The sequence below is a fragment of the Crocodylus siamensis genome, chromosome 2, assembly GCF_052110815.1.
Source record: "Crocodylus siamensis isolate JL-2025a chromosome 2, ASM5211081v1, whole genome shotgun sequence".
In the NCBI taxonomy this organism is placed as follows: Eukaryota; Metazoa; Chordata; order Crocodylia; family Crocodylidae; genus Crocodylus; species Crocodylus siamensis.
Window position 1 is genome coordinate 224,758,340 of NC_143396.1, and position 24,971 is coordinate 224,783,310.

General features: G+C 43.6%; 1 protein-coding gene across 1 annotated transcript in view; it reads left to right on the forward strand.

Annotated features, from left to right (window-relative positions):
• The first annotated feature begins 210 nt into the window (after positions 1-210).
• The window catches only part of GALNT16 (polypeptide N-acetylgalactosaminyltransferase 16), a 149,935-nt gene continuing 125,174 nt past the window's right edge, over positions 211-24,971 (forward strand). The window contains exon 1 of the mRNA XM_090033223.1: positions 211-588. Within this exon, the coding sequence (XP_089889349.1) occupies positions 388-588 (201 nt within the window). The 5' untranslated portion in view covers positions 211-387. The remainder of the gene's footprint in view (positions 589-24,971) is intronic.

Below are 24,971 nucleotides of genomic sequence, written 5' to 3' on the forward strand. Positions count from 1 at the left end.
TAGGAGATGGAAAAGAAAGTTTAGGTTACCCAGTTCATCCTCACTACAGGATTACCAGTTCCAAGTTGGCTCCCTGAGATGTACTGTGGACTGGGTGCATTTCTGTAGCATGTTGAAAAAGGGCATTAGGACCCTGAGGATCTCTCTCTCTCTTTTCTGCTCTGCAGGACTGAGCAGTGAGACAAGAGCTAAAACAAACAGCTGTGACTATAAGAGCCAGCCAAATAGAAAGAGAGAGGGAGAGAGAATCCTTTCACCACTCCACCATCAACTGCTTCCTCCCCTCACCCCCTTTTACACACAGTCTTGGTCCTTCTCTCATCTGATCCCTTAGAAACCTCTTCTCCAGTTTAGTCAGGGCTCCCAGGCTCCACTGGGGCTCCCAGGATGAGGAAAATCAGGGCTAATGCTATTGCAATCCTGACTGTAGCTTGGATCCTGGGCACTTTCTATTACTTATGGCAGGACAACAAGCCTCATTCAGCAGCATCCAGCAAATCCCCTAGCAGCGGCAGCAGCAGCAAGAATGGGCAGAGATCAGCTGGGAGGCTGGAAATCCACAGGGAAGACAGGACCATCCCCCTCATCGTAAGTGAGACATGACCGCAGAGCATGTTACATGTTTATTCCTAGGCAGTGATTGTTGCAGTGAAATTGTATTGCATGTTTGTGCTGTTGCCTATGCTGTGCAAGGGGAGATGCTTGTAGGAGCATTAATCTAGTTTGCCGAGAGATTGGTGGGGGCTAAGTGAATGAATGGGGGAGAGGCATTGGGAGAAGGAGTTAGATTTTCATGGGTTTCTTTGTATTTATCTTAGCATTCTTGCTTGTAACCATGGCAGCATTTACAATTGGGGAGCAGGATCAAAAGGCTTTGGGGGAGCAGACTAATGATGAATGTAAAGTATTTGCAAGTTGCATCCACTGGCTTGCCCAGGGTCTGTTCCTTTGGCTGAGAGCTGGGTTTCCTTTTTGGCTAAGAAAGGTGGGGGATGAAACTGCTTTGCAGGGTTTTCAGTTTGTGTTCAGGATGCATATTTTCAACGAGGCCAGTAAGATCTGCATTTTCAGAAAACAGGTGCCTTACATGCGGGGCTCCAGAAGCCTCGCTTGGGGAGGACCGGGCACATAGGCAAACCATGGCAGTGTTGGTGTTCTGTGTGGCGAGTTTGGTGGTCTCAACCTCATGGCACTTAGCTACTGCGCTTCTTACTGTGAGATCTGAGCAGGCAGTCCAACCCTGAAAGTTCACATGAAATGAAGCAAGAGGAAGTTCTCTGCAGGTCTGAGCTGGATTTGGGCCAAATTGGCAAGATGACAGGAAGGGGGGGGGGAGTCTTGCTCACCCTGGGACATCCAGATTAGCTCCCAGCTTCCCTCCTGTTTGAGGTACTGGATCAAACTTCTTTTAAAAGACCTGCACTCCACTTGGACTGAGGCTGCCTGTGAGTTTGGCACTGTGAAAAAAGAAGAGCTTCTATTCTCTCCCTGTATTAAAGGAGATGATAGGAACCTTTCATCTCTGCTAGGGGGAGAAGTGTTTTCTTCTTTCTGGTTACAGCCAGGAATAATAAAAACTCTTTTAACTGTAAGAAACAGTTAATAAAAAAAATATCCCTTCTTGAGCCCATTCCCAGAGGTGACCCAGCCAAGCTGCAATATGTGTCCCTGTTAGTGCTTGGCTCTGCAGCTGTTTATTATCTGGTTTCACAGACAGGGAAATGAACAGAAGCTGCAGGGGCTAGTTGTTAGAGTAGGGGTAGGCATTAGGATTCTCAGCTCTCATCACTGATTTGCTCTGTGACTCGACCATACAGCTCAGTTTTTCCATGTGTGAAAAGAACTAACATGCAGCCATACCATGGGGGTTGTGAGGGTTAATTCATCAGTGTCTACAAAATGGTATGAGATACTATGCTGAGTGGTGTTCTGGAAATGTTTGTGGATATATGGGCCTTTCTACCAAGAAACCTATAGAACAGAGTTATAGGGTTAGAAGAGGCCTCAGGGACCATTTAATCTAACTCCCCGCACAGCTGAAGGATGTGCTATTACTAAACCACCCCATACAGATGCCTTAGTATTATTAGTAACTCAGTGCCATTGGGGCATGCATGCAGGGGAATAGTCTCATGTTGGCCAAGATGGCAGATAACTAGGAGATATATAAATGGATAATTGCTTTAGGGAAGCAAATGTTGAACTTGTAACACTAAAGAGCTGGTCCCATGATGAAGACAGAGGCAAAGAGTCAGAAATCCTGGATTCCGTTTCTGGTTCTGGCAGAGATCTTCATTTCTTGTGTGTTCTTGGAAAGTCACTGCCCATTTCTCTTTCTCCATCTGGATGATGGGGGATGAAAAGCCTTGCAGACCAGTTGGGAGGATTTGTACATTCATGTTTGCAAAGTGCCTTGACAGATCCTCAGAGAAAAAATGCTGCGAAGAAGTGCAAAGTGTTGTTACATTACTCAGAGTGTAGATGCATGCTTCACCCAGCAGTAATGCACAAGAGATGTCATTAGAAGCGATAGCGTTTTGAGAGATTACTGTAAAATCTAGCAGTAATGACAAAATACCACAGAACATTATCACCAAAAAAGAATAGAGATGGTTCAGTTTCACTTGGGCTCATGCCACCAGCCCGTTCATACAGAGTGGTAATTACCCTGTGCTTCCCTGTAAGGCCATCTATCATTTGGATCACAGAATTTGCCAGATCTCACTTCTTTTTTACTTACAATTTCTCACCTCCTGTATAGGCCAATTCCTGATGGCTGTGACAAAGGTGACCCACCCCCATAGTGCACCTGACCTGATAGTCAGTTCTGTGCCTGGCAGGAATATATCTTCCTGACCCTTCTAGTGGTTAGTTTGTAGAAGGAAATAGGAAAGTTGGAAGCAACAAGACCTTTTGAGCAATATGCTTCTCAAGTAAATGCATTCAGAGAGTAGTTTCCAAAATGTTCTGCCTGCTGCTGTGAGAGTTGGGCCAATAAAATGACTATTCCTGCATCTGTGACCTCATGCAGTGGCATTATTATTGATCTGGCACCAGAGTGAGAGAGTAAGGGGACTGTGCTGTGCTGGAATGTGAATAGGAGTGGTAGGACAAATGTTTTGAAAGGAGGCAAAACAGAGGAATTACTGAGGCACAAGTCTAGGGTGGGAGGGGAACAGTCAGTGGAGAGCAACAGCGAGGCATATTGAGGCAGAAGAGGAACCAGGAACAGCCTCTCGGATCTCACTGAGTTGTGTGGTGACATCTAATCTAGAACTACGGCAATAAATTGCAAGTGCTGAATCCTCAGGGGTATCCAAGCATCTCCTCCTGCCAGTGGGTCCATAATGTGTCCTGAGCATGACGCACATCTGTGCGTGTGAGAAGGCAAGTTTGGATAATGAAGCAATTGGAGTTGTGCAGAGAGTTATAGATTCATAGATGCTAGTGTCGGAAGGGACCTCAACAGATCATCGAGTCCAACCACTTCCTAGGCAGGAAAGAGTGCTGGGGTCCTTGAGAAATTCTGGCAGGCTCTCCTAGGCCCCTTTAGCACAGGTTGGGATTTTTCAAGGCATATAAAATGTGTAATTTCAGCTGCCCTTTCAGTGAACAGAAGCTATTAACATGGAGGAACCTCATTAATTACCTGACATAATATATATATAGTGCTGACCTTATCAGTAGGTCTGGCTGTCAGCTACTAACTTTACCCTGAGGGTGTTTGGCTGTGTTGCTGTGGTTTGGCCTGCCATTGCACAGTTCAGGTAAACTGCAGTTTGGATCTACATATACCCCTAGTTTCTCTGGTTAGGATCCTGGACTTTGCTTTGTCCTTACTGGGCACATCTACATGAGATGTTTACTGCAGAGCTGTCTAACTAGCTCCACAGTAAAGTCTGGGCATCTACACATGCAGACCTATTCGGCCACAGGAAACTAATTAACTCCACTGTAGGATAGTACTTGTAAACACAAGTACTATTCTATGGCAACGTTATTTAGTGCTCAGCAGTGCACGTGTAGACGCTGATTTGGCTGGCTGGGGCATGAGGATGCTTCAGAGCAGGGGCTGCCTGCCACCTAGCCCTGCACTAGAGCACCCTCATATCCCAGCCAGCCCCTCCGCAGCATGCTGAGCCAGGTTGGAGCAGCCACAACCTGGTAGGCTGGCTGCCCATGGTCCCCTGCTAGTGGAGGCTACTCGAACCTGGCTCAACATGCTGTGGTCTCGGGTGCAGCGTGAACATGACACCCAGGAGAAATAAACCCTGGTGCAAACTGCACTGTAATTTATTTAAGTCAACTTAATTGCGCATGTAAATATGCCCACTGAGGAGAAAAAAGTGACTGACAGGCTTGAGAGGCCTCAGAAATTTATTTTTTAGAGTTTTGAAGCCATCTTTTTAAAATTGTTTTTTCTGTCTGAAACTCTTGTGTTGGGCTGAGTAAGACTGGAAGATCAGCTCTTGCACCTACAATACCTCTTGCACCTTCAAGTCCTAGATGCACTAAGGTGAGTTACATGTTTTAAAAAACTGAAATGCTTTTTGGGGGTCTTAAGTGAGGATTTTTTAATCCCCTGTTGAAAGGGAGAATAAAAATCACTCCCAGTAAAATATACACTTGACTACAAGACTGGAACAAGGCCACTGAATAACTGCCTAGTTTCTTACGACCGTGGTTGGCCTCCAGTTTCAAACTTGGAGTCTTCAAAAGAAATCTCTCTGTGAATCCTAATCATGATTTGAGAGTCTGAGGCTACAGTGATGGGCAGGAATTTCCTACATAATCCTTTTTTTAGTACAGAAGCTTTGATATTTAATCTCTCTAGGACTGAGTCATCCTTGGTTGAACCTTAGTAAAAAATCACCAAATACATCTCCCCAGGCCTCAAAATGAAGTCAGTTTACTGACTGGGTCCACTCTGAAAAGCACCTGGAAAGCTGTTGTCCATACGAAATAAGGATATTCCTGAAATAGTAAAAACCTAATGCTAGGTACTAAATATCAAGTAAAACCTAATGTAATATAAGATGTAATCTATCTCATCCAATGCACCAAATGCCCAGATGGAAAATATGTAGGTGAGACCAAACAAAAACTGCGCACCAGAATGAACGCTCACTGGCACATTTCTCACAAGAAAACCACTCTCTCTCCAATCTCTCAGTCCTGATCCTCAATCCTGTGAACTGCACTTCATCAGCCTACTGAATACTAAAAACCATGGACTAAATATAGACACTGGATTTATGACACATTATAACCTGCCTGACAGCTGACTTCCCAGGTACTTCTCCACTATTCATCCCCCTTGTCACTCCCCCTCACCCAACCTGTCTCTCACCCATTGACTCCTCAATCTACATTTTCATTGACTGCCTGTCTTGTATGCAGACCAGCCCAGCCTCTGGCTTCTTTACTTTTCATTCCATCCAGGAAGAGCACACACCACCTGCTGAAACGAACCCTTAGTCTTATGAAGGGTTTTTGAACCCAAAAACTTGCTTAAATATCATTCTCCATTTATCTAGTTGGTCTAATAAAAGATATCAGATTCATCCAAAGAACCTCATCTGCCTAAGTAAAACCTAAGGTACTTTTATACCTTTGTACTTTCATAAGTGAAGCTTGACTCCTGTGTATCTGGCTCTCCAAACAGAAGGCCATTACAAAGCACTGAGTTGTATACAGCCCATGGAATCTAAAGAGAAGACTTCACTGAAATACAAGAGCACCTCACAAGGACCAGTGTGTTTCAATTTTATGAGGAAATGAGGCGTGTGGGTAGGTACTACAGCTGCTGGAGCATGGCTCTGGTACCTCTAAGGATGCTGTAGGAGCCAAGGTAGCCTTTCCATCAGTCCCTAAAAGGCTAGGTCATAGTGGTGTATTAGGGCAGAGGTTCCCAGCCTCCGAGCCATGACGCAGTACTGAGCCATGAAGGAGCTGCCAGGACAACTGTCTGCCGGGTCATCTGTCTGCCCAGGTTAAAGCTGGGTAGCAGGGAAGCCCCGGGAGGGAGGCAGCTGGCTCTGTGTGCCCCGTCCCACTCCTGCCACCATAGCTGCACCCGATGAGGTGCTGCCCACACAGCAGGTATCGAGGCCTGTGCCAGGCCAGGCAGGACCCCATAACTGCACCTGTGGCTGCGAGTGGGGGGATGTGGGTAGGGAAATGCCCAGGGTGGAGGGTGGGGAGGCGGTTCTACTGCTTGCTGCTAGGGAAAGCAGTGGAGCCCCTTCTCCCCGGGTAGCCCCAGCTAGGTCCCCCCACGCCACTGCCTGCACAGCCCCCTCCCCTGCAGGGTCCTCTAGTGCCCATGGCTGTGGTGGCACAACCTGATCCGATCCTCACAACTCGCCCCCCAAGTAAAAATTAAATTTAAATATGTAAATTAGATTGCTTCTATGCCTGGTCCACCAAAATTGTTTGAGTGAATTTGCTGGTCCGTAGTATAAAAAAGGTTAGGAGCCACTGTATTAGTGGGGGAAGAAAGACCAGGGCAAGTAGGCCTGCAGTTGGTCCTGGGGAATGACTAAAACTACACTCTACTGGGGAGGCTGGTGTGGTGAGGCTGCTTGTAGCAGGGCAGTCCTCAGGAAATGCTGCACCAGTGCCTCCCTAGTGAAAGGTGAATATGGAGCCTTGGAAAGCCTTAGCCCCCACTGCCTTGTGGGTGACCTGTGGAGGGGAATGGTTAGGGGAGCACACCCTGAGAGAAAAGCAACAGGCTTGGGCAACAACATGGAAGCCAGGAGGGCCTGAGGCCCAAGGCCTGAGAGTGAGGCTTGGGTGACAACGTAGGGGCCAAAAGGGCCCAAGGCCTGGTGGGAGTGGGGCCTAGTGGGAGGCACAAGGAAAAGTGAGGTCCAGGTAGGTCAGCAGATGCCTGAGGGGTCCATAAGCCGAGAGTGGGGTCCAGGCACATCAACAGACAGCTGATGCCCATGGGGTGTAAAGCCCTGCAGCCCCAGTGACAGGGCAGAGTGTGAGGGCCTAGGAGTCTAATGAGAGGCAAGAAGCTCAGAGTGTGTGCGAGAACTGAGGCCCCAGTGAGGGGGGTATGTGGCCAAGGTAAGTCTCCAGAAGCCTGAGACCAAGTTTGGGCTAGAGGCTGAGTGCAGCCCAACAATGGGGCCGGGGGAGTAATAGTAGAAGTGAAGTTTGGATGCTATCTGCAAGGCATGGGACACAGTGAAGGGGAGGCTGGAGCTGTGTATAATGCCATTGGCATCAGGGCATTAAGTGGGCAGCCTTCTGCATTTTTTTCCATTGGTTTATTTAATACATCAAGTTATGGCAGATGAGTCAGGGTGGAATGCCCTAGCCAGGTGGATGGGCCGATACTGTGACTGGCCCTGGGACAGCCCTGTCACACAGGGTAATCACAGAAATCCATGCTGCTTGTTTTTTAGCTTAAGTCTTAAGAATCCTAGGCATGGACAGGAATCCACTGTGCTAGGCACTGTACAAATGTAACAACAAAATGTCTTCTGCACCTGGCAGCTTACAGTCTAATGCAAGATACAGTGGATGGCTGTGGACACTATTCAGCTTTTAAGCTGAGAGAGAAACTATGAAAGGATGATGGTTTCACCCAAAATATACCTCACATCCACTTTTTTCTAATAACCTGTCAGGTAACAGCTAATCAGAACCTGTTTGGCTGCAGGACTTCATGGCTGGTGAATTAGGCCTAGAAGCACTTTCTAGTTCATCTCTGAAGCAAAGAATAAATACAAGCCAATCCTCCAGTCCAAAGCATGCTTTTTTTTAATATTGCATATTTATGTGTAAGTTACGGTTAGCACCTGAGTTCCTGGTAAGTTGCTTAAATGACCCCCTGTGTTGGCAAGTTTGAGCATTTCTGAAAAATTGAATTCCTGTAAATGTGCTCTTCCTTTTTTTCCTCTCCCCATGGGAGGTTGACTTCTATTTCTTGTAAATTTTCTTAATGCAGAAACTTTAAGATATGTGGTCAGTGGGTTTCTGGCATTACCTACAAGCTAGCTTTAAATGGCCTATCTTCCTCATTTTTTCTTCCATCTGCATTAGCAAAAATGTGAAAGATGCTGCCTATGGTCTGTCTTAGCTTCCCAATTATTGCAAATTGAGAAGTTTACTTGCTGCATTTATGCTGTATGAGAGGCATGTTTTCAAATGTGAAACCCATTCAAAAAGAGGCCACTGTTGCCACATAATGAATGCCTGCTTTTCGGATAGGTAGCTGATCCCTAGCTGTGAAAAAGGTCCTCTATAGATGGCTGAAAACATGGTGACAGCAGTCAGGCAGGTATAGTAATAACGTATTAAACAAAACACCACTCTCTATATATGTAGTGTCTACAAAACAGTGTCTACAAAATGGTTTAAAATTTTCTGATTTAAACTCCACCCCCTGTAAAAGCCACATCTTTCTGTGATTTAAATCAAATACCACTCTCTTTCTCTCTCTATAGAGAGAGAGAGTAGTGTTTCATTTAAATCACAGAAAAATGTAGATTTGTGTGTGTGAGCATGTGTGTGTGGGGGGGGAGTTAATAAAAATTTGTTGTTGTTGTTTATCAGAGAAAACCAGGATCCCTGGCAATAATTCCCAAAGGCTGGATGTATGGCCAGCTCTTAACTTTTTGTCAAGTTAATAATGTTGCAGATGGAGATAAACAGGATGAAGTCTCATCTCTCCTGTGGGTTTGGTGCCAGATTGTTCTGTATAACAGGTACATTGTTTGATATTTTTATTCAGACCAGTTTTATGTGTCCCAAGCCACGTCCTCCATATCCCTTTGGAGACTATTCTACAGCTGATATCTTCTTTAATGTTTAGCCCACTTTTTTTTTGTTTAAAATCCCATTACTCCCTGATGTGTCCATTTTAACCTCATTAAACAGTATTATTTACTAACAAATCCTTAGTCCTTTCCCCATCTATGCATTTCAGAATGCTCTGAAAACATTAGTGAACCAAGCTTCCCACATCTAATTAGGTATGCTTATTTTTAATATGGAAAATAGAGAATACATTTTTTCTCTTTCCAAAAGAGCCCTTACTGGAGTGAAAATCCTGTGTAATTACAAGTCTGACTTAAGCTATATTTGAATGATAGACAATGGCTTCCAAATGATGGTTATCAGTGCCATTGAGCTCCCTGACAATCTGTGCAATAGTTAGATGCCTCCCTCTTGCGTGCTGGTATCAAAACCAGAGACTATATTTCACAACTGGGATAAACTGCATCTTTCATGGATCAATAAATGATCTCCTTTATTTTTCAAAGACTTCTATCCTACTGGGCTCCTTAGGCTACTGTGCCTGCCTGAAGGCAGGCCATGTCAGCTTCAATACCATAACTAGGGGAGTAGAGGTGGATCCTAAATAAATTAATAAAATGAAATAGCTACAGGAGAAAGCACTCCCTGTGCTGGCATAGTGTCAGGCTCATGAAATACAGTTTTTATTTCATGTCCTGCCATGCTGCTGAGGAGGTAGGACCTAAATATTAAAGATACATCACAGATCCTAGCAGCAGCCTGTTGCAGTAGGGAAATCACTTGGTTTTCTTTGAAACTGTTACTGGCTAATTTTCTGCTATTTGAGGGTCAAGAGCAAACTTGATTTGCTGCACTGGTTTAGGAATTTAACTTCTTTTTTCCTTCCCTGCTATCACTCCTTATCAATGCAAATTAATTAGGACCTGTATGTGGTTATAAAATGCTGGTATCCACAAAATTGTCTGGTCTCTTAAAAGCTGCTCACTGAATTTGCATTTTTTAACAAGAGGAGACCCAGAAAGCAGGTGATGAGAGTCTAGCCTTGGAGAGAATCCAAGGAAGCTCTGGGTTTTGTATATTTTTCTGAACTCTGAAATATTCAGTGTCTTATGACATGTCAATGGGTTTCTTAAACAATTCCCTCTCCCCCAAACAGGAATATATTTCTACCCCACCCCCATCCATACAGAAAAGAGGAATGCTGAAGAGGTCATGAGATCTTCCTGAGACTAGAATTCAGTCTTGCCTTGGCAGAGGGTCTTGCTAGAATCAGTTTGGGAGAGTAGCTATCTTGCCTTCTTAGGGTCTACATTCTGGAACATGGTTTGATTTAATGTGCCCCTTTTACCTGGATCCTAAATTCTTCCTTTCTTAACTGATTCACCAGAAATCATAACAACCACCTTTGAAACCCCAAGCACTGGGTAAATGTAGCCAGGGGTGTAGGCTGTAGCTGTGTCAGTCTATGGACACAGGCAGACAAGGTTATTTGGTTAAATCTGATATGTTTTATTAGACCAACTCAAATAGTTCAAAAATTTCTTCTTTGCAAGTTTTCAGGTACAAACACCCTAAGGAACAGTATTTGTATCCAAATGCTTGCAAACAAGAATTTTTCCAACTATTTGAGCTGGTCTAATAAAACATATCAGATTTACCTAAAGAATCTTGTCTGGGTAAATGTAGACTGATTTGTGGACAGTGTTAATAACTCTGCTGTCCACAGTTCTGCCAGTGTCCTTCACAAAATGACTTTATTACCTGGATATGAAAAACGGGCTCTTCCCTATCGGCATTTTACCTGTTAGTGGTCTGTGTTCTTGTATGCTTGGATGACAGATCCCTTTGGAAAACCAAAATGCTCATGGGGAAACCTTCATGGATGCTGCACAAAATAGAGGTGGCGATTCAGTAGGATTTGCTCTTCCCTTCCATTTTGCATGGGACTAATGTCCCAGCTTGTACAGTTCAAAGCTTTCAGGGAAAGTATAAAAAGGAGCTCCTGAGCATAGTCATTAATGGTTCTCTGGTACGTTTTGTGGGAAAGAAAATACTAAGTATTTTCCCCGAATACTGAACATACCTGTGTAATTAAACTCTATCTTCTTAAAGTCCTTGTATTTTCACCTCTATAAAATAAACACTGCTTTCTATCCTGTAGGGCACGCTGCTCTTGCCTTTCATCCCAAAAGCAGTTGGCTGTCTTTCAATGGTGGCTGAAGATTTTCATATTGTGAGAAGGCCCATGATGTTTGTGGTTTATTGCAGGGAAGCTATTAAGTTCAGGGAGGAAGCCCCCACACACTTGAGGTTTGTTGCATATATTCCAGTTGTGGCAAGACCCCCAATGCTTGTGGTTCATGCTATTCTTTGGTTATTTCCCATAAACCACAGGTGAGTGCTCTAAGCCAGCTCTGTAGGAGGGAGGGGGGTTGAAAAATGCTTCTCTGGGAGAGTTACTGCAAGAGCAAGATTCAGTATCACTTTGACAGCTTTATATTTTATTTACAGTGTTTACATTTTGCAAGTGTGGAATGTTATTTGCCTGAATGGGAGAAAATGATTGTATATTTAATTTGTCCCAGTGGTATACATGAGGCTGAAAAAAAATGTATAGCAAAATAAACAAATCAAACCCATCAGAATAGTTTTTAAAAAATTCAGTCAGTTGTGTCAGAGGGGTTCCTGCATTACTGTCATTGTGAATTTAGGTAGCTACATGAATCTAAAAATAATGTGTGTGTGAGGAATGAGGTAAGCTGAGCTAATGCTTAGCCTGTGACAGGCAGTTAGGGTAGGGATGAAGGTGCCTTTTAGGTTCATCGTATACCCTTAAAGATGGAGGTGTATGTGGGTAATATTGTGTGAGCAAGGAAAGAATACCTTTATAACCTGCTCCAAGATTATAACCTGCTCTCTAGTCATACACACCCACTTCCCAAGTCAGGTTTCCTTGACATTTTTTGCCTTCATATGCAAATAGCAATAGCAAATACTAATAATACTAAGATTGTATCCACATACACTGGAAGCTGGGAGCTTTCCATCCAAATCTGGCTTGGTGTTGCATGTATTAGAAGAGGAGTCTGAAATTATTGGCTCTGTTAATAGACTACCTCCAAAAATTGGATAGTTATTATAGATGATGACCATGAGAGCTACTTCTCTGTGGCAACAGCATGGATGCTGTCTTTTGATGTTCACCTGAATATGGTCAGAACAGCTCTGAATCCCTGAAGATGAAAGAGAGGACAAAAAAAATCATGCTTTTCAAGTTAACTGAGCTATATTGCAAATGTGTTGGGGAGCTTTCCAGCTCTGAAATATGACTTAATTATCCCGGCTGGAAAAATACACAGCCCAGCAAAAAAGGGAATAAAATAAACAGAAGCAATTGTGCTGGAGATGAAAATATATTCTGGCCATTTGCTTTACTTTCTTGTTTTTGTCTGTGCCTTTCTCTGTAGAACTGAGCTGACATACATGATAGGTAGTAATTCACTGTCTGGAACTAGCAGCTAGCCTCATAATGGATAAAAATCAGTTTCTAATGGAAAGGCCAGCTAGGCCTGTTTCTCCATGTCCTAGGAGCTCCTATGCTTATAAAACAGCTTCACACAATAGGATCCTCTCTAGATTATATCTTACTCATGTCTCCTAGGTTTAGGTGGTCCTTACTGGGTAACTCTTTTCCTCTTTTCTCAGTGGGGTTAGTCTCGCATCCTTTCCCTTCATCCTTTCCCTTTTCTGCCTCAGACATATCTTCTCAACTTTCCCCTCCTCCCTTTTCCTTGCCTTCATTCCACACAAGTGTGATAAGGTATAAATAGGTCATTCTTACATTGATATAGAAGAAAATAGATATGGTCCTCTGGTTAAGACAGAGACCACTGCCTATCATAGTGACTGACATCTATCTAGTTAAGCTGTACTCCTCCTGGATGCCAACTCAGACAACACATGGATATGTGAAACTTGTAACACGCTATGTCATTCTTGAATTGGACTTGCCAGCCACAAGCGGATTCATCAGGCACCTGACTAGATCTCTTATGTGTACACTGTGATCCAGATATTCAATGGTTGCCTATACTATACTCCCCTTGCGGCAGGGAACATCTTTGTTTTCTCTGTTCCTACAGCAGTTTGTACAGTGGAGTCCTGCATCTTGGTCAGGTCTTCTAGGTGCTGTGGTAATATGAGTAAGGTACAGGTTTGGAGGTCATTTTCTGCTCCTGGGTGAAACACAGACTTGAGCTGTTGAGAGTGGTTGAGTCACAAGTCTATGTTCCTTTTTCCACATCTATAAAATGGGATATTATCTACAACATAGGGTTGTTGGGAGGCTTAGGTCATGAATGAGTGCAAAGAACTTTGATTCCTTTAGATGAAAGGGGCTAAACTAGGCAAAAGAATGTAACTGGCTTATACACATGTGAACTGTAGCTGGACAACACATCTCACAACTCATGTGTTTTCATTTTAGATCTGATCTGTCAGTATATTTCCATTAGAAAATGCTGTTTCATTGAAACAAAACAATTGAGGAAAACATGACACCTAGTTAACACTTCATTTCGAAAAGTAAAAAAAGGAGTCTAATGATCTTACCAGAACCGAACAGTTTGACTTTTTTGTTTTAAAATTACTTTTAATTTTTTAAAATAGTTTATGTTATGTCAAAATATTATTTAAAAAAAGTGAAATATATATGTCGGGGGAATATTTCAATTTTATAAATTAAAAATGATTATTTAAAAATTATATTTAATGCAAAACATTGAATTGTTTTGATTTTGTTCTGATTCTGGTCAAAACAAATTTTTCAAAATGGTGGAATTTCAAGCAGAACAGGAATTCTAAGTTTTGACCAGCCCTAATCAGAGTATTGATGTGTCCACAACCCAAATGACTGCATGGTTTAATAGGATTTTTAGTTTAAATGATGGATGTTGCAGCAAATTTAGATTGAGATGCACTGGCAAATTTTGGATACATGTGGGCATGCCTACATGAGATGGTTTACTGCGAAGTAGCATAATTTACTGTGCAGTAGGCATGTGCATCTCCATGTGCACATGCTTACTGCACAGTAAACCTCCCTAATTGTGAGTAAATGTGCTACCTGCAAATGCAAGTAACGAATTTACTCATGAGGAGTTACTGTGCAGTAGCACTCATGTAGACACCTGACTGGGAGCAAATCTGCTTCTAGTCAGCTGACCACTGGGAGGTGGGAGGTTGCTCCTTGCCCCCAGAAGCCCCAAGCCCCCACTCAGAGATCACCACTGGGGAGTAGGGGCTGGGAGATCCTTATCTCTTAGCTTGTGCTTTGCTATCATGATTGGGGAGTAGGAGCTGGGAGAGCCTTACCTCTTAGCTTCTGCTTTGCTATCAAGATTTGGGAGTGGGGGGGCTGGGAGATCCTTATCTCCCAGTGCCAGCTCTGTGGTGGTGGGGCTGATGCTAGGAGATCTTTATCCTGTCTCCTGGCCCAGTGCTCCCTGCCAGCCTCAGGGCTAGCACCGAGGGAGAGCCTCAAGCTCCCCCTGGTGGTGGAAGGGGCCCATTGCAGGGCTGCAGGAAGTGGGAGCAAATTTGCAGCTAGGAGCAGCAAATCTGCTTCCACATCCCTACTTATGTAAACACACCTGCTTTGGAGCATTTACTCACAAGTAGTTTACTTGCAAGTAAACTGATCTCAGATCAAATGCATATCAGAGCCCTGTGTGTCTTAGCATCATGACAACAAAAGCTGATGAATGTTAAGAATGAACCGTGTTGAAAGAATTGTGCAAAAGCCCAGAATCATGCTCAGGGACCAGCCACTTCAGGATTGACTGAGAGCCTACACACTGGGTGTGTCTATATGAGCTGCCCACTGCACAATTGTTACTGTACAGTCATTTAGTACTTACATAAGCAAGATGATACTGTGCAGTAGCATCAGGCAAAAACCATGCAGTGATGGTACTGCACAGTAACACAGTAACACCAGTTACTGTGCAGTACCATCGCTGCTTGGTTTTTGCCTGATGCTACTGCACAGTACCCATTGCTACTGTGCAGTAGCTCATTACCACTGCACAGTACCATCACCACCTGGTTAGTGTCCAGCAATACTACTGCACAGTAGCAATGATCTACAGCGCAGTAGCTTTTTGTTATTTCACTGTTGTGTCTTGTGTAGATGAGCTCACTGAGTTCTTGTACCTTTCACTACTGTACATCTCACTTTCACTCCTATTAACAACTACTTTAATTGTATGCTTGTGAGTGTATGTTTTAACTGATAAAAGGAAAAAGGGACAGAAGCCAGGCCATTCCCAATGATGGTCACAGATCCGGACTGTGCTTGCAGTTGTTGTATTCTGTTGCTGAGATAATTGTATATATGTCCATAGAGGGCTTACATAGAGAGACAGTGAGAGAGAGAGAGAACGAGCAATGCCTTTTAGGTCTTATCTATACAGAGAAATTACCCATGTTGTGAAATATGGTTTCAGAGCACAGGCAATTTCCCAGCATTGATTGAACCTAGTTGTCTGATAGGCAGCTGTATGTTCCCTTTAGAATTGCCTTTTCTCAATTGCCTATAGAGAGATCGTTTTTGCTCTGACTTATTCTATGTTCTTTTAAACTAGGTAATGTGAATCCAGTGGAGCAGTCTGCCTGTTAGCCACATGCTACCTTGTAACTTGAAAGAAAAGAGAAAAGTGCTTGTGGGCTTCAGTGAAACTATTTATTCAGTCCAAAGATGCTCTATTAGACTTTCTTGGTGCATTGTGGGAGGTCTGTTGGTTGTAAGCTTCAACATATTTTTTTGAGAGACATAAAACATCTGTCAGCAGGTTTATTCAAAGCCCTAATTTCTCACTTACAGAAAGGACAATGGTGACCATTCTGGTTAAGGCTGTATAAAGTTTTTCATTTAAACCTTACCTTTTAAATCTCTCACAACTCTCCAAATGTTTCACTTTTTGAATTAAACATTTCCTGTCTACCTCTCCATATGAAGACAAGTCTTCTTTTTAAATAAGAGAAATTAAAAAAAGAAATTTCAGGTATTTTAGGGTGAGGAAAAGGCGGAAATATTTTCCTGGTTTACTTTGAACAACTGAGTTTCAAAACAGCTGAGCACTGAAGTTTATCAGAGAAAAATCTGATTGAAGAGACTTGTCTTTAAGCAGTCTAAGAAAATTCCTGGTGTACACAATTATGAATCACTGAAAAGTACACTCTGTTCACGTGCAGCTTGTTCTGAACAGCATTATTTCACTACTTGGAAGTGCATCACTAAGTAATGCCACACTTTGTTTGTGAGTCTAGCTAAATTAACCATACCACGAACAGTCTACTGAATGAACCAGAGCTTGTGCATTTTGTAAAGAGACAGCATCACATGCATGAGTTGCAGTGTTTCAATAGAATGTTGCTGATAAGTTCCATATAATGGAAATTCTTTTCTTCATTTATTTTTCTCCTTATAGATTTCATAGATTTCATAGACATTAGGGCTGGAAGGGACCTTGGAAGATCATCGAGTCCAGCCCCCCGCCCAAAGGGCAGGAAGTCAGCTGGGGTCATAGGATCCCAGCAAGATAAGCATCCAATTTACTCCTGAAGGTGTTCAATGTAGGTGCTTGAACCACCTCCAATGGCAGGCTGTTCCAGACCTTGGGGGCTCGGACAGTAAAGAAATTCTTCCTTATGTCCAGCCTGAAATGGTCACAGAGGAGTTTATAACCGTTCGACCTCGTCATCCCTTGGGGCACTCTGGTGAACAATTGTTCCCCCAGATCCTGGTGGTCACCCCTGATAAACTTATAGGTGGCCATCAGATCACCCCTGAACCTGCGCTCTTCCAGGCTAAAGAGCCTCATAGATCTCCCCCTGTCATTGTAAGTTCTGTTTTCCTGATCTCTGGTCATGCGTGTGGCTCTCCTCTGGACTCTCTCAAGCTTCTCCACATCCTCTTTGAATTTTGGGGCCAAAAAATGGATGCAGTACTCCAGTTTCGGCCTCACCAAAGCTGAGTACAACGGGAGAATGACGTCCCAGGATTTGCTTGAGAAGCATCTATGGATGCAAGCCAGCGTTTTGGTTGCTTTACTGGCTGCAGCATCCCATTGCAGGCTCATGTTCATCTTGTGGTCAGTGATGACCCCAAGTCTCTTTCTTCTGTAGTGCTAGCCAGCATAGCACTGCCGAGCCTATAAGGATGCTGCAGGTTTTTCCTCCCAAGGTGGAGAACCTTGCATTTTTCAGTGTTAAACACCATCAGGTTCTCATCCGCCCATCTGCTGAGCCTGTCCAGGTCAGTCTGGATAGCCCTCCTGTCTTCAGGCGTGGATTTATGAAATTTCATTTGAAAACAATGTAAAAAGAACCAAAGAGATTCCTGGGAAAATCACTCAGGTTAAAAAAATGTTTAAGAAAAAAATGATGTTATACAAAATACAGCCTACATTATATAACACAACTATACAACAGTTAATTACATGATTCCATGCTGTTTGTCAAACAGTACAATACATTTCTGTGTGTACATTTTACTGTCTCAAGTTTCTCTGTAGGCTAGCACTGTGTTCACTCACATGTGCCATATATGGGAACGTATCCTGTATACTCAAGTAATCTGAGCTGTTTTGTGAATTCTTTCCTAGTTAGTTGTGGAAGAACCGGTCTGCCCTTTCTGAGCACAAAGGGGAAATCATTGAGAAAGCAAATGGCTCAAATGGGTCATGTTAGTATCTGGTAAGATGGGCTAACTTGAGCCCATCTTATATTTGGATGGGTCAAGCAACTTGAGATGAAGGCATCATAACATTTGAGTTGTGGTTCATAAGTGGAGATAGGATTTGAGTTAGGGGCATGGAGATGTGGAGAAAAGCCTTTGGTAAGCACGGAGCTGAGGCGCACTGCAAAAGACATAGATGCAAATCCAGAGCAGCCAGGCAGTACTGAGAGGACTGGAAGCAGAGAGACCGCACAGAGGAGTGCGTCAGTGTGCGTGGTTAACAAGGAGCCATGGCATTTTCTTCTTGCTTTTTTTGCTTTTTTTATTATTAAGTATCTTACCTAAGGAGTGGCCAGGAGCGACTACTTCCAAACCCAGCATTGATTGAACCTACTTCCAAACCTGGAACAAAGGAGTGGACTTAGCATCGGAGTAGTTGCCTCTCTGTTGAAGCTCATGAACTGACAAACTTTTAATTATTTGATTTATACCAGATCATGTTCCTTTCTATGTGCATTCATAAATTAAAAGACTGTGATTACTAATTGATTTCCCTCAGATCATGTTGTTTGTCTCTATGAATTCATGAATTAGTAGACTTTTGAATATTAATTGACTGCATCATGAACTTGGAGAGATGATATACAGCAGAAGATTAACAGACCTTGATTTCTCAGGTGGAGGTGTGAGGTAATGGGTGCTTTGTTATAAAGTAGGCTGACTCCTTAGCTGAGCTTAATTGTTGGAAGAGTGAATTATGGACCTCTGTGGGTGACAAGATACAGATTTTGATAATTGGTCAATTGATGAATTTGGTGGTCCTTTTGTTAGACTAAAGTATTGATTTATGTTAATTTCATTAAGGGCTGAAGGAATGCTGGAGAAGTTCTAAAGCAAGAAAGCAAACTGATAATTATGGATTACGTAATGAGATTGGCCATTGGTACCTTGAGAGGAAAGTGACAGGGTATAGGGCTGGAGGAGCCCTACGAAATAACCACTCTAGGTTGAAGGTATTCCATCATCCTCTGTATAATATTTACCCTCCTTTTTTTCTATATTTATAACAAGTTGTGACAGGTGAGACTGGAGGAGAGGGTGGAAATTAGACCTTTGCATTGGAGAAGCAAATACAATGAAACAGCACCATCTCACAGGGCTATACTTGAGTTACCATTTGAATAAATTTTGCAGAAGACAACCTCACAGATGCATAGAAGTTTCCTGCCACAGTGATGTGTCTGTGTTTGTCTGTGGTAGAGGTTACCTGACATCATTTTGACTGAAAATAGCTGATAATTTTTTTTACAGGACATTCTGTATGTTAAATGATAGTTTCACAGCTAACTTCCTCATTCTGACATTTCAGCTAGACAGGTGTGCTGCTACTTGAAAGAAAAAAAAAGGTAGGCCTGTGTTGGAGGGCTTCTCAGCCTATGTACAATAGGACTGTTTACTGCCTTTCTCTTTGCTGATGTCCTCAGCTCAGCAAATCCTCAACAGAAAACTCTTCCTTTCTCTCCACCATAGAACTTCATAGAATCATAGAGGAAAAGGGCTGGAAGGAACCTCTAGCTATCATCTAGTCCAACCCGCTGTCAAAGGCAGGACCATCCTTATCCAAATCATCCTACACAAACCATAATCTACTCTACATAAACCCACTGTCAATCTTGACAGAACACAGACTTAATACTCTAACTTGCCACAGGTAAAGCAGGGGGGCAACAGCAGCCAATGTCCTACTTCTATAAAAAGCACTCAATATATGCTCAAAAGATCCTGGTAGAGGGCCTGGTAGATGCAAACTCCACTGCCCCCAGTCTGTAGTAGTCTAACCATGTGGTAAAATTACTTCCTGAGCCCAAATACGGTGATCAGTCTGACCTTGAATGGAGAGGCAAGACCCCCAGGAACCTCTGGCTTTGGTCTCAGCAGGATCATTGGCACACCCCAGGCAAAGTTCTCAGCCTTAGCTGTAGCCAATACCCAATGCCTCTGAGGAAGGCTTAAAAACACCCTGACACATGTACCAGAAGGGGTCAGTGGCAGGGACAACCAGCAAAGCCCAGAAGCATGGGAAATACCTATAGTAGGCATAGGCATAGCTATATGTAGATTACCCTCAACCAGCGGCTGTCCTGCCTCTTCTTGAACATGTCTAGTGATCGAGAGTCCACAATTTCTCTAGGCAGTCTATTCCACTGCCTCACTGTTCTAACAGTGAAGAAGTTTTTCCAGATATCCAACCTAAATTTACCTTGCTGCAACAGAAAGCTACTGGTCCACATCCTTCTCTCTGCAGCAAGAGAGAAAAGGTGCTTTTCCTCTTCTTTATGGCAGCCCTTCAAGTATTTGAAGACGGCTGTCATACCTGCTCTTAAGCACCTTTTCCACAACCTCAATGTGCCTACCTCTTTCAGCCTCTCCTCATATGACTTCCCTTCCAAGCCCTTGATCATCTTTGTTGCTTATTTTTGGACCCTCTCTGACTTCCCCACATCTTTTTTTTAAATGTGGAGCCCAGGAGTACACAGTACTTCAGATGAGGCCTAACTTTAGATAGTGCCAAGAAGAGAGGCACTATCATCTCCTGTGTCTTGTACCTAATGCTTCTGTTGGTACTGAGTATTGACTTATATTGAGTCTGTGGTCTACCAAGACTCCCAAGTCCTTTTTCATACAGCTGTAATCCATCCAGGTGTCCCCCATTTTGTATTTGTGTTTCTGATTATTCTTTCCAAAGTGTAGCATCTTGCATTTGTCCGCATTGAACTTCATCCTGTTTGCTGTATCCCAACTGGCTTGAGCTGCACACTGAGGGAACCTCTTTCTAAGGTGCATGATGTTTGGACCCTTGTAGGTGAACCTTTTCAACTTGAAACTTTATGCCATAATTTAATGGGGATTTAGTCCTCTATCAAACTGTCCCAGCTCATCTTACTTTTCTCCTCTCTTTTTAGATCGAGGATTATTATTGTTACACAGAGCTTTTAGGAGATTTGGAGGGTGCTGTATTTATTGTATTCTTTCCTAGTATCTCCTAGAAGACATAATCAAGAAAGGTCAGGAATGGATAAACAGGTATTATCCCTGTTTGTAACTGCTGAATGAGAGGAGGATGAGAGAAAAAATTGTTTTGCACCCACTGCATTGGCCACTTTCTAAGCTGCTAATTGTGACAATTCCTTGTCAAATTTCCACTGAATTATTCTCCTGAATTAAATTTGAGTGGGAGGGATACCTGGCAGTTGGCTGGGTTACTGAGTTTTGTTTCATTTTGAAAGCACTGTTCTGTTTTGTTTCATCAAAATTGTTTTGCTGTTTCAGTGCTGTTTCGACATTTTACCCACCCAGTGCAGGGAAGATTGGTGCTGCCGCTGGTCCCAGCCAGCAGCACCAGTCTCCTCTCATCTGGCAGGCAGATCAGGGGCCCACACCCCCAGGAAGAGTCTGGCACAGCCCGCAGCCCTCCCGGTGATGCGGGTGAGCCCTGATCTGCCTGCCAGATGACAGGAGGCTGCTGCTGCCAGCTGGGACCGGTGCTGAAGACAAATAAGCCTGGCTTTGAAGCTTGAAATGATTCAAAACTTTCAAAACGTTTCGAGTGCCCTTGTTTCATTTCAAAGCTGCTTCAAAGTCTTTTCTTTCATTTCAGTTTCACTGTTTCAAGCTTGAAACACATCGAAACAGCTTTGAAACAAAACACTGGGAGAAATTTCGCACAGCCCTACTTCATTGCAGGTAGGTCTTGTGTGACCAACCTGATTTCCATCTCTGATAAAGAAGAAGAGGTTGATGTCATATATTTGGATTTAAAAAAAGCCTTTGACTTGGTCTCCTATGACGTCCTCATGGTAAAATTGGGGAACCGTGGCCTCAACCACCTTGTGGTTTGATGCCTGGGGAACTGGCTCCATGGTCAAGCCCAGGGAGTAATGGTCAATGAAACTGAGTCATCATGGCACATACCAGTGGTGTCCCCCAGGGCTTAATATTTGGACCAGCATTCTTTAATATATTCATAAATGTTCTGAATTCAGATGTTAGAAGGGGAATGGCTAAGTTTGCAGACGACACCAAATTATGGGGAAGTGCGGTCATGCTAGAAGATAGGCTGGCATTTCAGGACAGACTTGCAAGGTGAGTGGATCAAAACCTGATGACATTCAGCAGGGAGAAATGCAAGGTGCTCCACCTTAGGAGAAAAATTCCACATTATATTTACAGGCTCACTAGTACCACAACTGAAAGATACTTGGTGGTCATGATTGACTACAAAATGAACGTGAGCCACCAATGCGATGCTGCAGCCAGCAAAGCAAATAAAACTCTGGCTTGTATCTATCGATGCATCTCAAGCAAGACCGAAGAAGTCATCCTCCCACTTCAGTTGGCTTTGGTGAGGCTGCAGCTGGAGTACTGCAGCCAGTTCTGGGCTCTTTACTTTAGAAAGGATGCAAGGAAACTTGAGAGAGTCTAGAGGAAAGCCACACAAATGATTAGAGGTCAAGAGAACAGGTCAAGAGGAGAGGCTGAGAGGCAAGGGACTCTTCAGCCTGGAGAAGCGAAGGCTCAGGGGTGACTTGGTGGCAGCCTATAAGTATATAAGGGGTGTGCGTCAGGAACTGGGAGAATGTCTGTTCACCAGGACACCCCAAGGGAAGGCAAGTTCTAATGGTCACAAACTGCTTGAAGAGCATTTTAGACTGAACATAAGGATAAACTTTATTGTCCGAGGCTCCAGAGTCTGGAATAGACTCCCTCCAGAAGTGGTACAAGCACCTGCCCTGGATACCTCTAAGAAATGCTTGGATGCTTATCTTGCTGGGATGATCTGACCCCAGCTGACTTCCTGTCCCTTGAACAGGGGGCTAGACCCAAAGATCTCATGATGTCCCTTCCAGCCCTAATTAATGTCTATGAAATCTACCCCGGCTAGGGACAGACGTTACACATAAACCGGTTTAAGTGATCAGAAACTGGTTTAAACCTGTAACAGAACATAAGCTCAGTACACATAAACCAGTTTCCAAATGGGTGAAACTGGTTTAAGATAACCCTGGGTGAATGTAGTATCAGACTTAACTGATTTGGGTCAAACTGGTTTATGCAATGTCTGTCCCAGACCCCCTTCCTGGCTTAAGTTAAACCAGAGTCCCCTAGCATCCCAGATGCTTTGCATCCCTGGGCTGGGCTGGGCTGGGCTAGGCTGTGCTCTCTGCTTTAGAGAACAGGCCTGGCCCCACCCCTCTGCTCCCTAGCCAGAGCTCTAGCAAAGACTGCAGCACAGCAGGATCTGCCTGGCTTCCTTCTTCCCCTTCCCCCCTCACCACTTGCTGCTCAAGCAGGGATCCCCACCTCCCTCCCATCTCCCACAGCACGGATCCCAGCCCCATGGACCCTAGGTATGTGGTATGCTAGATAATGCTGAGAGGTGTCTCTGTGTGTGCATCTCCAATTTCACTGAGACAGGCAGATAGAACAGTGTCTACTTAGGGCTTTTTACCATGTCAGTTGGTAATGTCCCTCCATTCCTTCCTTGGAAAAAGCTGTTTAAGAAGAGCTTGAACTAATGAGAGGCTTTTGCTTTGTTGATGGGGTGGTAAATGCTGTGTTAACAGCTCCCTGCTCACCTGTCAGATTTGTAGACAGTATGAAGAAGCAGGAAGAGGGAGATTGAAGAGCTCAGTATTGTTAATAGACAGATGCACTGCACCCCACCCCCCTTTGCCTCAGAGTGCTAGCTGGGGGCTGGCAACACTCCTCCCCCTTGAGCAGTGATAGGGAAAAAGCCTGGAACCATGCAGGCAGGGTGCGGGTTTACACCCCTCCCTAATCAGAGTGTCCTGCCAGGGCCTGGCCACCCCCCTCCCCCTTCTGTGGAAGGGAAAGGAGGGCTGCTCTAGCATTCCTGGCTTCTAGCCTGAGCTACTGCAGGCATGTGCCTGCACTTCCTTAGTCCAGAGGGAATGTCTGTACAGTTCCAAACTGATTCAATCTAGGCAAGTTAGAATAACCTGTGAAGATTGAATCAATTTAGGCTCAGGCTTTTTGAATGTCTGTCTCTAGCCCCTGAGTCCACAACCAGCCCAAACCAAAGTGAGCTAAACCCATTTATCCATGTTGCCACATGGGCTTAAACCTGTGTGGGCTATGCTTCATTATGTGGTTACTTTAGCTCAGCTCAATGGAATTTAAAATTGAATAGTTTAATTAAAAATTAAGAAACCTTATTTTGTTTAATATATGGGTGGAAAAATCATGCAGACTAGCAAAAGGAGAGCTTAAAAACCTTACTAAAATAATAACAAAGTTGAGTTATTGAAAAACAATGCTACACTATGCAATATCTATTTATTAGGTTACTGTAATGTCTTGAAATTGGTTTTTGTGATAGATTTAATTAAGAATAATTAAGTTTTGGGAATCCACCTTACATCATCAATGTTCTTCTTATCTCTTTCTCCTTTAGGACTTTCAGAATTCCGCTAAAATATATAACCAGACTTGTGTAAAACTGTGTGGCTTTTACCGTTCTCCTTAACAGAGACAGAATTATGAAGCAGGGAAGCAAAAGGATATTTTGCAGTATAAGAAAAAGATTTATATCTTTCCAGATGTTGGTGAAACAAGCTGAGTCTCAAAGAAAAACATTTCTAAATCTAGACCAAAACTGACTTTATGATATCAAACGTGTGGTGTCTTTCTTCCGAGGTAAACTCCATATCTATATGATTAGCGGGGTTTTTGTTTGACAGTATTACTGGCTGGTCATTTAAATAGCCTCACTTGTGATGGATCAGCTAACTTCCCAGGTGACTGTGATTATCTGGAGATCATATAGTTTGAGATCAGCTAGCTGAGTCTCCTGTGGGGGTAGTTGTCTCTTGAGGAGGGATGGTAGGTAACAAGGAGGCTTCTGTGATGGATCTGGAAAGGGTTATAGTTTCATAGTTTCATAGTTTGTAGGGTCAGAAGGGACCTGAGTAGATCATCTAGTCCGACCCCCTGCCATGGCAGGAAAGAGTACTGGGGTCAAATGACCCCAGCTAGATGTTCATCTAACCTCCTCTTAAACATCCCCAGGGTAGGAGCCTGCACCACTTCTCTTGGAAGCTGGTTCCAGACCCTGGCCGCCCTGACTGTGAAGTAGCGCCTCCTGATATCTAACCTGAATCTAGACCATAGAGTTGCCTAGAGCAAGGCAGCATGTGATCCAGTCTGAGGAGAACCAGTCTGGGTGGAAGGGTAGACCACAAGGCAAAGAGGAGTAGAACTTCCCACAGACATTTTCAGATGTGGGATAATTCCAGTCTGGCATCTCTCCCTCTTTCCCCATCTGACAAATACCTGTTTTTGGCTGCTGAATTTGGTATACTGTCTATTTCTTTATTTTATGCCTATCATGGTGTGATGCAAGGAAGAAAAATAAAATTTTATATAAAAGCTA